Raw genomic sequence first — 15,595 nt, 5'->3', positions numbered from 1 at the left:
CAAAGGCTAGAGATTACCATGGCCTCTTGCAGGCTGATCAGCTTCCCCCTCACTCCCTTACATAAAACTGTTGCTAACAGTTACCCAAACTGCTGAGCCAAATAATATTCTGGCTGCGGTCATGTTATCAAACTGAAACTCAGCCTGCCTGGGGCCTTCCAAGTAACTTTCATGGCCAGTTTGTATTTAAAGGAGAGGAAAATGTAAATGTATCAGACGACTCAAGCAGCTCTGTTTGGCAACTAACGGAGAGGCTAGTCGCAAAGGAGCAGGGTATTGCTTGTCTGCTCAAAGAATGAGGGTGTGAATGCCAAATGGACTCCTAATACAATTGACATTTCTACTTTGTACTGAAAATGAATTTCCTCTACCCACAGATCAGGGCCTGAGAGCCAAATCTAGTATTCACCTCAGATTCCCTCTTGCTGCCTATAAACATAGCAGAAATGCATGGCCCAGAGCATCTTGAATCAGCTTGTATGGAGCAGGGATTCTTTGCTTTCCAAACAAGTTTCAGATCCTGGCGGGACTGGACAGGGGCTATTGTAGGGGAGAGTCACACACTCTCTTCCACTGCCACTAAAAGCAAATAAAAACCTCACTTTATTCATTCCTTGGGAGCCAGTATGACACTGGATCAGTAGCTTGAGTTCAAATCCCAGCTTCATTACCTAGTCACTAGAGGCCAAGTTTCTTAACTCTTTAAGCCTCACTTTCCTTGTGTATAAAATGAGGAGAAAGAATACTACGTACCTCATAGTTTGTTTGTGAAGATTAAATGAGGTAATGAAAATAGAGCATGTCTATGGGTACCCACTGGCCTTGTGCAGTTTACAACCTATGCAATTGTATGTGGTAACCCTGGGGAATATATAAATGAACTAGCCTGCTTTAAGATCACTCCAGTGGCGAGAATCCCTTATGCTCTGTGTGAGCTCCTGGAGGGCCTAGAAACACAACAGATTGCAACCTAGCCCTCTGCTGGCTAGCTCTAAAAACTGAGAAGTTTTCTGTTTTCTGCATATGGCTAGCCAGTTTTCCCAGCACCATTTATTAAATAGGGAATTCTTTCCCCATTTCTTGTTTTTGTCAGGTTTGTCAAAGATCAGATGGTTGTACATGTGTGGTGTTATATCTGAGGCCTCTGTTCTATTCCATTGGTCTATATATCTGTTTTGGTACCAGTACTATGCTGTTTTGGTTTCTGTAGCCTTGTAGTGTAGTTTTAAGTCAGGTAGCGGAATGCCTCCAGCTGTGTTCTTTTTGCTTAGGATTGTCTTGGCTATATGGTCTCTTTTTGGCTTAAAACCTAGATGACAGTTTGATAGGTGCAGCAAACCACCATGGCACCTGTATACCCATGTAACAAACCTGCACATTCTGCACATGTATCCCAGTACTTAAAGTAAAACACAGCAAAAAAAAAAAAAAAACTGAGAAGGAGGCACCCATCCTGCATGAGACCAGGGTGTGGAGTAGAGAGACCAGCATGAGCTTTAGTCAAACCTGGTCCCTTGCTCAAATAAACCTGTAGAATAAATAGTCCTCTAGTTCCTGTAGACCAGTGCTTTCCAGTAGAACTTTCTGCTGTGATAAAAATGTTCCATATCTGTGCCAGGCAAATGATGACCACTAGCCGCATGTAGCTATGGAGCACTTGAAACATGGTGGCAGTGAATGAGCAACAAAAACTTTTATTTAAGTTAAAGTAATTCAAAGTTGAAGGTAAATAGCCATACTTATACAGTGGCTACCATATCAGATAGTCCAGCTCTAGCACTTATGATATTCTTGTCTCTTTAAACCAAGACAGAGAAACTTAATAATAACAGCTTTCTTTGTCTTTGTTTTTGAGTGTCAAATGTGTGCCAAGCTGCTGCTGCAGACTTGCTCTGTTTTGACAGCTCACAACATACAGTTGGAAAAGAAACAAAATCCCCATTTTACAGATGCAGAAAGAAGGCCCAGGGAGGGTAAGTTCTTGCCCATGGTGACAAGAGAGCAGGTGATGTTCTTTCTGATCTCTAGCTCTGCTCTTTCCACTGCTCCCAAACATTTTCAGGCCAGACCAGTAGCAAAAGGCAGAGATTTTATCCCCGGGGGTGAGGAGCTACTCATCTCAGGATTTAATCCAGCTCAGATGGCCCTTAGCTGGTTGATGAGATAACATAGGCCTGTGGGGGCTTTATAGGTGATTCAGGGAGTGGCCAGTCTTGGGATGGGGACGGGGTCTTTGGAAGATGCATCAGCAGGGGAGGACAAAAGCTAGAGGTGCTTTGTGGGCAAAGTGATGCACCTAATGATGGATTTCCGCAACTCAGCAGGAGCAAGAGAGAAAGGGTGCAGTGGAATCTACAACACACCCAGCTCATTGCACAGATCACAGAAGGCGGCTGTGAAAGCCTTTCTGCCACAAGGGGTGTAAAGCTGCACTCTCCATTTGTGAGCCCTGCCGTGGATGAGGTACAGCTCACATATGTGCAGTGCCTCTGCTAGGTTTTCATTTCCGGGTTGTTAAATGTTTGGCCAAGCACCCAGGATGTCCTAGAGGAATTCAGAAGAGTCACAGACCCATGCGATGTTAGAGCTAGGCAGGACCTCAGAGACCCCCACTGTAGCTCGCTTGTTTTACTGATGGGAGACCTAAAGCCCAGAAAGGGAAAGAGACTTACCCTGAATCATACAAGCAGAGCCAGGTCTTAAACTACGTCACTTTGCAATTCACACTTTTCACTCATCCTCCCTCGTGGGGCAACATGTCACCCCTTTACCTACCTTGGAGGACACAAAATGCATGTGAGGGCATTGACTGGGAACAGAGACAAATGATTCACAGCAGTTGAAATATAATGAGCACTTACTACATGCCAGTCACTGAGATGAGCACGTTAGACTGATTTCTTCATTTAAGCCCCATGGCATCTGGCATTACTGCCCCATTTTACGATGGGGAAGCTGGTGTAAACTGGTTTGCCCTGTCTTATACAACCAGACATGGTGGAACTGACACTCTTGTTATTAAGTCAGCATGCCTCCAAAGCTTAGCCATCTAGCTCCTGCACTCACTGCCTGGTTTTGTTTTGCTCAGATGCCACTACGTTTCTTCTTGCTATTATTTTGTTTATTTTCATGTCTTCTAAGGAGAAGAAGTCTACTGCTTCTCCCTCTTCCTTCCTCTTCTCTTCTTTTCCTTCATCCCACTAGGTACAACAGCTTAGAGTCAAGAGACATGGTTCTGACATTGGCAACCTTTGTGACTTGGGCACATTGCCTCCGCTTTCTGGCTGCTGTCATTTCTAAAATGTACTGTTGGTTGGGTTGATTCTGAACTTCTCTTAAAGACAGTACAGCAAAGTGAGTAAGAACCTCATCTGACAATTACAGAGCTCAGTATGTGTGTTAGGCTTTAAATGCTTTATATAATTGGACTCACATGATCCTCATGATCACTCTCTCAGGTAGTAGACTCCATGCCCATTTAGCAGTCAGGGAACTTGAGGCATAGAGAAGTTAAAGAACGTCCCCAAATCTACCCATCTGGGAAGTTGCCAAGCTTGCATTTGAATTCAGGCAGTTTGACTTACACCCAGGCTCCTAACCATGACACTAGCATCATTTGAAAACTCGCTTTTTCGCTTTCTAACAGTCAGTTTCCAAGTCTGCAAAAATAATATAATTTCTACTCTACTATATTGTTCAAGTAATTTTTAAAGCACTGGGCATGTTATAGGTGTTTGATAATATTATTATATGCCTTCAGCTCTCTGTGGATCTGTGTAGCTAAAGCAGCAGGGGAGTTAGAGCTCAATATGCTCTTGTGAAAACAGATGCACAAGCACAGAGTGGCAAACTGTTTTGCTGAGAGATGTTCAGCCCTCTTATAAGAGATTTCACCTTAGCATGAAGAATTGTACATTTGGAGTCAAACATACCCAGTCAGTTCCCTGACAACACCCAGAGAAAGTACCCTCTGGTCTTCCCAGGTTGGAACTTCAATGATGCCAGATCTTCTCTGGTCAAACTAGCAATAATCGACTATGAAGTTCTGCACCAGGTGGTAGGCAATTTCTGAATACACTAGCATCTAGTCTTAAAGAAGGATTTAAAAATCCAAAGAGGCTCCAGAAAGTCTGCTTGCTGTGCAGAGGGCACAGCAAGGGCAAAGATGTGGAGGTGGGAAAGCAAGAAAAGTTTGCAGGAGAAACAAAGTGATTCACTTGTCTAGAAGGAAGGATCCGTACATAGCAAGAGATGGAGCTAGAAATGTCATCTGGATACCATTGTAGAAGCCCTGAAGTGCCAACCTACCAGTATGCCTTGTTCTGAAGGCTAAGGTATCTTAGCAAAAGGATGCTATATATTTTTAAAAGCAAATTTCGCAACACAAAGTGCCAGATGAACTGGGCAGGAGAGAGATAAACCAATGGTAACAAAACCAGTGCTTTATGCTCCCACCTTTCATTCACAGTGGGGCCTCCCCAGTGTGAAACTCCATGAGCAGACTCTGGCTACTTCTAATACATTCTCTGTTACAAACCAAGCTCTCCAGCCAGCCCTGGCCCAAGTAGTGCTGAGGTCTGCAGCCCTTCAGGGGCTGGAAGCCAAATGCATCACAGGCCCAGGCCAAGGCTCCAGGAAATTGGGGTCAATTTCCTACTCCCCAGAGGGCCCAGGAGAATCATGGGGCCTAGAGCCTGGGGCTCTGAGAGGGAGAGTCTGGGCTCTTTGAAGCCACATGAAGCTGCATAAGTTTGCCATGAGCCCCTACAGAACCTCTGGGAGTGAACTCTGCAAGCCGCCTTGCAGCTGCATGCTCAGGATGGGCCACCCTTCTCCCAAGGCCAGAGAGGTTTCCATTGCAATTGCACCCTCCTTCTGCCAGGACAGGAGAGGCCTGGAAAGGGGCCCCTTTCTCTTCCGAATCCTGTCTCTCTGCAGCTGTTTTCTCACATGGGGAGCCTCAGCCTACATCAGTTCTTTTAAGGAGTTCATTCATTTTCTCATACATTCATTCATAATTTATTCCCTCATTCATTCATTTCTTCATTTATTCACTTGTGCATTTATTTCCTCATCTGTGTGTTCATTTATTTTCTTATTTCTTAAAGAAATACATTCTATCACTCTCCACCAATTCACCCCATCTTTTGGTAAACAAACAATTCTTGAATGAACAGAAATATCTATTAAGTGATGAATGAATGCACTGAGTGGCCTGGACCTGTTAGGCATTGTGGAAGAGCCTGAGGTTACAAGGTTGACTAGGGCACCAGCCTGGGCCTTGAGGAGCTCATTGTCTGGCTGCAAAACAGATGATAAACAAATAGGTAATGTCCTGTCAGAGACATTCAGGTAGGGCCCCATGCAGAATTGAGATGGCAGGAGAGCAGGATGGGTTGTGCCAGATAAGGTGTTTGCAAGGTAGACAAGGGTGGGTAGGAAACAATAGCAGACGGAAGGAGCAGTGAGCATGAAAGCACAGCATACGATGCCTTCACAAATGCAGGCAATTTAAACTGAAGTTCAAGGTTGGTGGTGGTGCTCTGGAGAGCAAGAAACTGGAGAATTAGGCAGAATTAAGGCTGGGAGGGCTCTGGAGCCAGCACAGGAGTTTGCATGGAAGCTGAAGGTCACAGGAAGCCATTGCATAAACTTTTGCATTGGTGGAGCACAGCCAGCTCCTCTGGCCTCATGTCAAGTTTCTCATCTTATTATAAGCCTGAAAGGGGTAGAGAATATATAGCTTGTTCTTAGATCCTTCAGAATATGGGCCCCCTGCACAGAAACCACCTGTGATTCTCCATTTCTTTTCGGTAAAGTCTAAACTACTTAAGTTGGCATTTAAGGCTCCACGCTTTGTCTGTGTTACCAGCTCATCTTCCCCTGCTTCATGCCTTGAGTCATAGAATTACAACCACAACAGGCTCTCCAGCACACACTATATTTTTCATCATTTGCACACGCCCTTCCATCTTCCAGGAATATCTTCTGTTCCTTTTCTGCCTGCAATTCCACGCATCCTTGAAAACCCTTTTCCATATATCATCTCCTCTAAGAGGCCTTCCCTGATTGTCCCCTCATAACCAGTTACTCTTCCTTGTGTACTCACAGCACTGGTGTGATATTTACCCTGCCTCACTGAACACAGTCACACTGGCATGGCTGGTGGATCACATGATTGCCATTCCCACTAGATTGCAGAGGCAGGCACTGGCTCTCTTCACTTCTGCACCCCACAGAGCGGGGCACAGATTGGACACTAATGAATCTTACTTGAATTAGCTTTCTGAAATTCGGAGGTTGGAAGGGGACTTCAAGAAGGGATTATGTCTTCAAGCTGCATTTGCCTAATGCTTTGCAGAAGATTGAGAAACTATAATTCCCTATTTTAAAGAATTGGGAGGAAAGCACAGATATATAAGTATCCCCATATCACCCTCTTCATGCCATTATTGTTGGAATGGAATGAAATGGAATAGAATGGAATGGAATGCAAGAAAGGGAAGATAAGAAAAGGAAAAGAAATGTCTTGGAAGAAAAACTTCTCAGCCAGACCCAGATTATTATTTATGACAGAGCCCTGACATAGGATACTTTCTCACTATTTAAGAGGAAGCAAACTTTAGTGCTCCTCATTAACCTATGCTGCTACTCTCTGTGTCAGTCAAGGAGCTGATGGGCTCCTACCCTCTCAATTTAAAAAAAATCTCCCACACACAAATCAAAACTATAATTGGCTCTGATTGAAATTTCTGAAAGACTACTAAGCTCGGACGTGGGCGTTTGGCATTCTGGAAAGCCTTGAACAAGTTTCTTCCTGGTCTGAGTCCTCAGTTTCCCCATATGTAAAATGGAGACACTAACAATACTTCTCTTTCAGGGTGGTTGAGTTTCAACCATTGTTAAGAAATTGTTTTAGAACACTTCAGAGCTCTGGAGAGATGAAAAATTATTTTCTGTTTTATTCCGAATAGCTTATTCAATTGGGGCTGGTGTCTCTCTTGGTCCTGACTCTGTTTCTCTGTTGTTCAGGGACTTGGGAGCAACGTCATTCATTGCCGGAAAGATGGCACTTGGAGCGGCTCCTTCCATGTCTGCCAGGAGATGCAAGGCCAGTGCTCGGTCCCAAACCAGCTCAACAGCAACCTCAAACTGCAGTGCCCTGATGGCTATGCCATAGGTACGATGGCCCGAGAGGGGAGCAGTAGGAGGGGCAATTCCTTCCAGCAATGCAGGGCTAATGCCTGGGTGGGTCATTGAACATCCTGGTCACATGAGTTCGTGTGTAGGCACTACAGAAAGAGAGATGAATGAGTGTAGACCATGTCCTCCCAGAAAGAGAGTCAGGGACAGGGATATGGTGACACAATGGTGGGTGAGTGTGCACAGTTAACACCAGAACACAGAAAAGCTGTCAGGTGCCTGGGGGGGACACAGAAGACTCCCAAAGGGAGGGATGCTTACATGGGGATTTGAAAAAGCTTGTCAGGGAAGAAGTGCTATTGCAGGCAGAAGAAACTCTGTGACTGAGGAGCAGGAGTTATGAAAGCACACATCACATTTAGGGAAGCAACAGCAGTCTGGTGCAGCTGCTTTTATTATTAATCTTAAAATTTGCATCACACTAAACATTCATGAGTACCTGATATAGTTCAGGCCCTTCATCAAGCACTTGAAAGGCATTATATCTTATCCTTGCAATAACCTTTAATAGATGAGGGAATCAAAACTTGAGGGGATAATGGAACATGCTCCCAAATCCTGAGACCCATCCTATTCCAAAGTCTGACTTCTTTCCGTGGCATCTCAGCTGCATCCAAGATGAGCATAAACTGCATTTTCAAAATACTCTTTGTATGGTGACAGGCCAGCTCGAGAAATACACACAGTGACAAGAGACAAGCTGGAATTGTATGCCAGGGATTTGCCTTGTTGAAACCAGGTGTCTGGACAGATGTGTTAATCACCAGCACCACAGCTTTGTGGGGTACTCAGAGTGCATGGAGTGTGACCTCATTTAAGGGCAGTGATGCTGACCTTTTGGGCTGATTCCCTAATTGGCCATGATGAAAAGCCTAGGGAATTGAACGTCCTTTCTCCTGGCCAATATGATTTATGGAGCAAACACCAGGGGTGTCTGGTATAGAAGGTTATCTGAATGTGCAGAGAGCCAACATGATCTTCATCCAGCAAACAGAGAGTTATCACTGCATGTCCACAAGCAAGGCCTGTGTGGTTGGAGAGGGAAGGTTCATGGGGACTGTCCATCCTTTTTTGAAGACGAAAACACATGCCCTCAGATAGCAGAAGTTCTTCACTGTAACTTACAGTGGGAATCAGCACTCTTGTGTTTAGCCCAGGACACCGGCTCCTGCATGGGTCAGAAAACACCAAAGTACATGACTGCTCTCGCTGATGGTTTGGAAGGTACTTTAAGATCTTATACAGCCACCAATTCATGAGGTGCTGACCAGGAGGGTTGCAGAGAGATGGGATCTTATAGGACCTGCTAATACAGGCATTCTAGAAGGTTGGGCAACAAGTATTGCCATGGTGAGCAGCCTGGGCTGCACCATCCCAAGGCCAACACTTTGTCCTTTCCATCATTCCTGATAGGTGTGCGTGGTCCTGAACAAGTATGTCTGTGATGGGTTCCCAACCTCCAGCTCAATCAGAATATGCAAGTGAATATTCTTTCATACTCTTAACTGGCATTGAGTGGCTCTGTGAGAAAAAGCCTAATTAAGTGACCTTTAGGGAAAACCTACAGAAACAAATTTGCTGCATATCTATACCCACTGACACATTCAAATACATTCACACGTGCATACATAAATGCATGCCACATGCTGAAATGCTTCATAACCAAACAGCCCCAAACACATACATCATATAGTAAGCTCATGCCTAACACCTACACAGCAGCCAAATACCACACAAATGCCTCACACAAACACATACACACACAGGTAGCACATAAACCTATACACTGCACTCACATGCAGTACATACAAATCTCATACTTCAACAAACACAAACACATTTTATGTCCCAAAACATATCAGACACACAGAAAGATGCAGAAAAGGCAAACAAATCTCATAGATGCATTTACACATTTTATTCACATGTCTCAACTGTATGCAAATGAGTACAATACCTGGCTGTCTTCTCCATCAGAACAGTGGAGAAAGAGGGGAAGGGGTGGGAGGGTGATATTTCTTTACCCACTGAGTGTTTTCATGGTCAAAGCAGAAAGGGAAAGAAATCTATATGATATTGCAACCTGAATTAACTCCCCTTTCCTGTACCCCAAGTCCCCACGGCTGGCACCCAGATGTCCATCTTATGAATATGATAATCCAGGGCAGATGATGAGTGCATACAGACACTGGAGGAGGGCAGAGAGAAAAAGCCACATAGGGAGACAGGAAGACTGAGGGTGAGAGTGAGAAGCAAGGCAGGAGAGCAGTTTTTGCTCATCCACTCCTCAGCCCCAGCTGTATCCTCGCTTTCCACCAAATGCCCCTGACTTCCACCTCCCAGGCTGAGCCCTTCCCTGGGGAGATCCACTTTGTCAAGGAGAGGGATTTGCTCACTGGCCTTATAGGCAGGGGTGAGATATGTGTCGGGCTTGGGGGCTGGAGGGTACATTCTGGAGTCACCCAGACCAGCTCCCGCTGCGTGCCTCCCCCAGGCCACCTGGGGAGGCTTCTGTGGCAGTTATGAGCCCTCAGAAAGTTGCTGCTGCTGCCACCAGGGCTGCCACCCTCCCCCCGCCTCCCAGGAAGGAGATGCGGGGGCCTGGTGAGATCACCACTCTGTAAGGATGCCAATTACGGCTCATATATCACAACACAGCAGCCTGGTCTTAAAGCCCCAGAGCTGGCGTGGGGGAGGGGAGCCTGGGGGAGACGTGGAGAAAGAGAAATTAAGACATGACCACTGCATAGGACAGCAAGTGTCTCCTGTTTTGACCACCGTTTTTTTTTTTGTTTGTTTGTTTTTTTTTCCTTTCTTGGGATAAGATAGCCTTTGTCTATTTCTCAGAGGCTGCATTTTTTTTTCAAAAGAATTTTATTATCACAGCCTTGTCTCATCTTTGCTCCCTAAAAACTCCTTTAGAACTGGTCTCATGATAAAGCACACTCCATAAGCAGCTTCTCTGACTGCTTAGGGATTTTTGCTCCTTATTTTCATCACTCATCGTTTTTGTCTGTTTGTGTTGTCCCCATTTCTTGTCTCTCCTCTGGCCTCTCACCATCTCTCCTGTTTCGATGGCTACCTCCTTCTCTCCTCTCTCCGTGTGGCTGCACTGTATCGATTGTGGGGCCTGGAATTTGAGATGTGGCTCTCTTCTCACCAGCTTTGTGCCCTGAGCTTTGTGCCTTTTGGCTCTTCAGCCTGTGAAACGGGTGTCATGTACATATGTATATTTGGAAGGGGGCCTCTAAAATAGCTAATACGTACATATGTATATTTGGAAGGGGGGGCTTTAAAATAGCTAATAGAATAGGATATTTAAAGAAAAGAGTGGACTTGCTCCTAGTGTTTGGAGGGTGGTTTTGATACTAAGACAGAGAAATGGCCTCTTTCAGGCCTAGTCAGATTCTGACAGGTTGTTTCTTTGCCCACATGAATAAATGCCTCTTTGGGGTACTGAGTACTTTCCATGGACTAGGCTTGATTTTTCAGATGACCTCAGGATGTGTGAGGTCAGGGTAGAGAATGAATGAGCTGAATTACAGTCAACTTGCCAACCCACAGCCTGGGAGTCAACTGTCTTCACCCAAAAGTTCCTGGACCAAGGGCTTCTATGTAGTAGCCCTATCTCTGTTAGTCATTTACCCCTTCTTTGACTCATTACCCGATTTTTTTTATTCCTTTATCCATTTAATCCATAACTTACTCATTCACTTATCCATTTATGTACTTACTTCTTCCTTCATAAGATACCTAAATGCATATTCATCAGTCAGTCATCATGCCATTCATTTATCCATTAGTTCACTCATTTCCTGATCCATTGATGTACTTATTCACTCACTGTCTCTTACACTCATTTTACAAATACTTATTGAGTGCCTATAATCTGCCATGCATAGTGCCAAGCTCTGGACATAGAATGGGGAGTATGGGTAGTGCTGGCCCTATAGAGTTACAGTCCAGCAAGGAAGAGAGCTATTGATATCACACTCACCAAGCAAACAGGAAATGGTCATGTGACAATTCTGTCATGGGCACCTAGGAGGGGCTTGGCTTGTCAGGAAACCATGAAGGTCTTCTCTGAGCAAGTGGCATGGGATTGAGGTCTGTAAGATCATTAAAAATGTACTCGTTGGAGTGGGAAGGGTCTTTAAGGTACAGGGAAAGACAGGGATGAAACCCTGGGGAAAGAGAAGCTGGTATTGCATTTATGTGCTCATCATTCACTTGGCCAGTGCTCACTGAGCTCTCCCTGGGTGTCAGACACTGGGTTAAACTCCGAAATGAATCAAGCACATCTGATGATAGAGTACTCTCTCTCAGTTGTGGAAATCAGGGCAAACTTCTTAGAAGAATTGAACTGGCCCTTGAATAATGGATAGAATTCGGTTATGGGAAGGCAGATTGGGGGACATTTCAGGAGATGGGATGAACAAGAGAAGAAGCACAGAAGATGAGAACTGTGGGACTCCGATGAAAACCAAGTGGAGTTCAGTCCGGTTGAACCAACCAAAGAGTGAAGGTGGTTAGTGAGAGAGGAGATTGACCAGACCGCAGGAGGCATTGAGTGCCCAGCAAAGGGGGCCGTATTTTGTTCTGGATGTGGGGAGCCTTGGAAAGGTGTTTGAGCAGAGGAGGAGCTTGATCAAACTAGGGTCAGAGCCAGTGAGGGTGGCAGCAGGAACCAGCCAGATGGGAGGCATGTGAATGGAGTCAGGGAGACCAGAGGTGGCCCTGCCTGGCTTGCCTTCTCCTTCCCACTGCCTTCAGGTTGGGTAGCTGAGTCCAGTGGGGACCAGGGAGTGGGAGGGCCCACTCTGCAGGAGGGCAGTTTGCAGATGTCAAGGGTCTGGGGCCTGAGCTGCTGCCTCATGCTGTGCTTCCCTCAGGGTCAGAGTGTGCCACCTCGTGCCTGGACCACAACAGCGAGTCCATCATCCTGCCAATGAACGTGACCGTGCGTGACATCCCCCACTGGCTGAACCCCACACGGGTGGAGGTGAGTGACCAGGGACATCTACCCACCTGCAGCTAAGGGGGAGGGAAATGATATTGTTGGGCACTTGCTATGTCCCGGTCCTGAGTTCATTCTTTCACACATATTATCTCATCTAATCATCACACCTGCCCTGTGGCCGTGTGTTGTGGGGATGTGGGGTAGAGTGGGGAGAAGACTTATTCACAATCATTTCTCTAGTCCTTAACTATTTAACACTTTCTCTCTGTCAGGTCCTACATGAAGGGCCTTTTATTTACTGTCCTACTAAATGCTGATGTCAGCCTAGGAATAAACTGAGGCACCAATAACAGAGGTAGAGGGCAGAGAGCCAGGTTTCAGACCCGAGTCTGTCTGGCTGGAAAGGCCATACTCATAAAGATGGTGTTGTGTGGCTTCTCTGGTGCCCTCCCATGTAGCCTTCCACTTTACATAGCCTGGGTTTCTGGTATCTTTCTCCAAGCTTTACCTGTTTTGAGGAAACCAATTAATAGGTGTCTAGCAAACTAGTAACATCGGTTGTTTGTGGAGAACCTGCCACGTTCATGTGTCTGGTGCTTAGCACGAAGACTCCATTTCAGCCTCAGTACAGTTGTATGAGAGAGGGGTCATTGTCTGCATTTTCCAGTTGTGGACACTGAAATCTCAGAAGTGAGGTGATGGGCCCTGAACCAAGGCTTGAACCCAAACCTGAGTCTGAGCCCTGTGTGCTTCCCACCGTGCCAGGCCAGCATGCCTCCAGCCAGATGACTACAGAGGCCCCCACCTCGGGGCAGTGTCAGTTTGACTTTAAGGTTGGCTGTTCCCACTCGCCTTAGTGTCACCCAATCAACTGGGGCCCCTGGAGCAGATGTGGGCCCTGCTTTTCTCCCCCAGGACATCACAGGTCCCAGGCCTTATGTGTCACTGTGGGCACTGGCTCTTCACCCTGGAGAAACTGAAAGAAGGAGGCCGGGGTTGCGGGGTGGGCGAGGTTCAGCTCTGTGTCTCTCCACCAGCCTACTGCCTGGGGTGCTGAGAGGCCATGGAGCCCAGGGAGCTGCTGCCTGCCTGCCTGCTGTAGATCACACTCTGGATAGCTGGGCAGAACCCGATACTGGGTGTACTGTTTCTCAAATGCACTGAGGGCACGATTGCCAGGGCTTACTCAGCACTCCGGGCGTATAGACCTGGCCAGACCTCCTCCACTCCTCTGTGAGCCCCGGCATGCTACTCCCCTCCTTTCTGCTTCCTCTTTCTCTTTTGCTCTCTTTTTCTGTCTCCATCTTACTCTCTCTAATTTTTTTCCTATCTCTGTTTTTCCACTCTGTTTTTCTTTCCTCCCTCTTCTGATATACCTTTCCTCTTGTTCTGTCTTCCTCCCTCCCACACTCTCTTTTGCATCATCCCCTCTGTTTCTCTCTCTCTCTCTGCCTCTGACTCTCTGCATATCCATAAGACAGCCCTATTTCCCAAACCTCAAGCTCTTTCATCTGTTTCCTCCACCATTCCTGAACCAGAATTCCTGCACAGATTCCCCTGAATGCCCCATTGCACCCTGGTATGCTCATATACCCAGGCATGCAGGGAGCCCACATGTCAGAATCTCAAGGCAGCTAGAGATAATCAAGGACAGGCTCCTCATTGTACAGATAGGGAAACTGAGGCCTATAGAGGAAGGCAGCTGGTCCACACAAAGCAGCACAAAACTGGAACGACAGGCTGGACTTGTGATTGGCACCTCTTCCAATACTACCAGCTCTCCTTCCTTTTCCCACCCTAACTCCCACATACCTGAAAGCAGGTGAGTTTGACTCACACACAGAACAGACACAGGAGACCTCCCTCTCACCCCAGTATCAGAGATCTTCTTGGCCTGGCCCAGCCTCCCACTTAAGACCTTTTTCCTACCCCCCTGGGCAAATTCCCACCCTTCCCTCTGTGAGCCCTGGGCACTAAAGAGTTCAGTTATAATTCACTGTGAAATAAATCTAGGGATTTGAAAGCCTGCAAGCTGCCCCCTCCTCCCCACCATTGCCCACCCGCTGCCTGCCTGCCCCATCCCCCACCCAGTTCCCTGGTCTGCCTGCCTTTATTGATGCTGGCCTACCGAGAGAACCATAACGAGGTTCAGACCTCCACTGGTCTCTGGAGGCCTCATTATCCAGGAGGAAAAAAATGTGGTAGAAGAAGGGAGGAGGGCGAAGGGCAGAGATTGATGATTTCCAGGAATAAGGCAGAAAAGCTGGCCTCTGCTGCACCCTTGCCCCTTGTGCGGTGAGAGCTACAGAAATAGAGCTGCTGGTGCCGGCATTTCCAGGCCAGAGGAGGCCCTGGATAGCTCCTCTGCTTTCTGAGGGTCTGCCTGTGAGCACCACTGCAATTTAGATAGCTGGGGGTGAGGCTCTGCTCCAGCTGCTGCCACTTTTATCCCCGGGGTAAGAGAGTGAGAGGCAAGAACTGGCATTTATTGGGCACTTGCTGTGATCGGGCACTGGGTCAGGCACTTCCTATCCTTTATTTCCACCTCCACCCCCTACCACACACGCACAACTACACACATATGTCCCTATCAGGTGGGCATTAGTCTCTTCCTGCTTCCAGTGGAAGTAATGGAATCTCAGATGTGGAAGCCACTTGCCTAAGAGAAGTTGAAGAGAGACCCAGGCCAGTCTGACAGTTTACTTCAGCTATCCCTGCAGCTTCTATGAAATGTAGAGTAATTAAGGCAATACATTTACTGATGGCTTACCAGGGATGTGCTGGCAAATAGTTAACAACTGGCTCTCCACAAACATTAGACTCTGATTTGTAGCATTTCCCAATTTCTGAGATATAAATATTCCTACCGTGGCAGACTTCAAGGTTTCCAGGTTGCTGTCACTGAGCACAAAGTTGGGAAGATCCAGGCACTGTTGGCTCTTGCGAGCCTCTGCAAGCCAGCTGTGGTCCACCACTGACACTTAGCCCAGACAGACTCTATTTTAAGTCCTTTGCATATATTGACATGAATGAAGAGAAAGATGACTACTTAGATGAGTGGAATGTCAACATTGAGATCACAGGTCATGATGAGGACACCAGGACAGTGAGCTTTGTAAAGGCAGGACCATGGTCATATTAGTTACCATAGTACCTCCCTCGGTGCCTAGCACACAGCAGGTACTTGCTAAATATTTACGATTTGCTGAGTCAGATGACCAAGGTTCTAGTGTAAGCTCTGGTGCCTTCCTGCTGTATGTCCTGGAGCAAATCCTGTCACTTCTCTAGGCCACAGTTTACCCAGTTGTGAAGTGAGAGCTGGGCTTCACTCAGGATTCACAAACTGAAATGCCACCTGAACCAGGCAGGTGGAGAAATGAGTGAAGCAGGCCATACTCTTTTGTATATTAAATACTGAGGCAGCCGGGTGCA

General features: G+C 46.6%; 1 protein-coding gene across 1 annotated transcript in view; it reads left to right on the top strand.

Moving 5' to 3' along the window:
• The window catches only part of PAPPA (pappalysin 1), a 249,129-nt gene that overhangs the window by 201,977 nt on the left and 31,557 nt on the right, over nucleotides 1–15,595 (top strand). Inside the window, exons 18-19 of the mRNA XM_055271320.2 lie at nucleotides 7,033–7,180; nucleotides 12,096–12,205. Coding sequence (XP_055127295.1) covers nucleotides 7,033–7,180; nucleotides 12,096–12,205 — 258 coding nt within the window. The remainder of the gene's footprint in view (nucleotides 1–7,032; nucleotides 7,181–12,095; nucleotides 12,206–15,595) is intronic.

The sequence above is a fragment of the Symphalangus syndactylus genome, chromosome 3 (genome assembly GCF_028878055.3).
Source record: "Symphalangus syndactylus isolate Jambi chromosome 3, NHGRI_mSymSyn1-v2.1_pri, whole genome shotgun sequence".
Classification (NCBI taxonomy): domain Eukaryota; kingdom Metazoa; phylum Chordata; class Mammalia; order Primates; family Hylobatidae; genus Symphalangus; species Symphalangus syndactylus.
The sequence above is the reverse complement of the archived record's forward strand: the minus strand, read 5'-3'. Positions and strand labels throughout refer to the sequence as shown.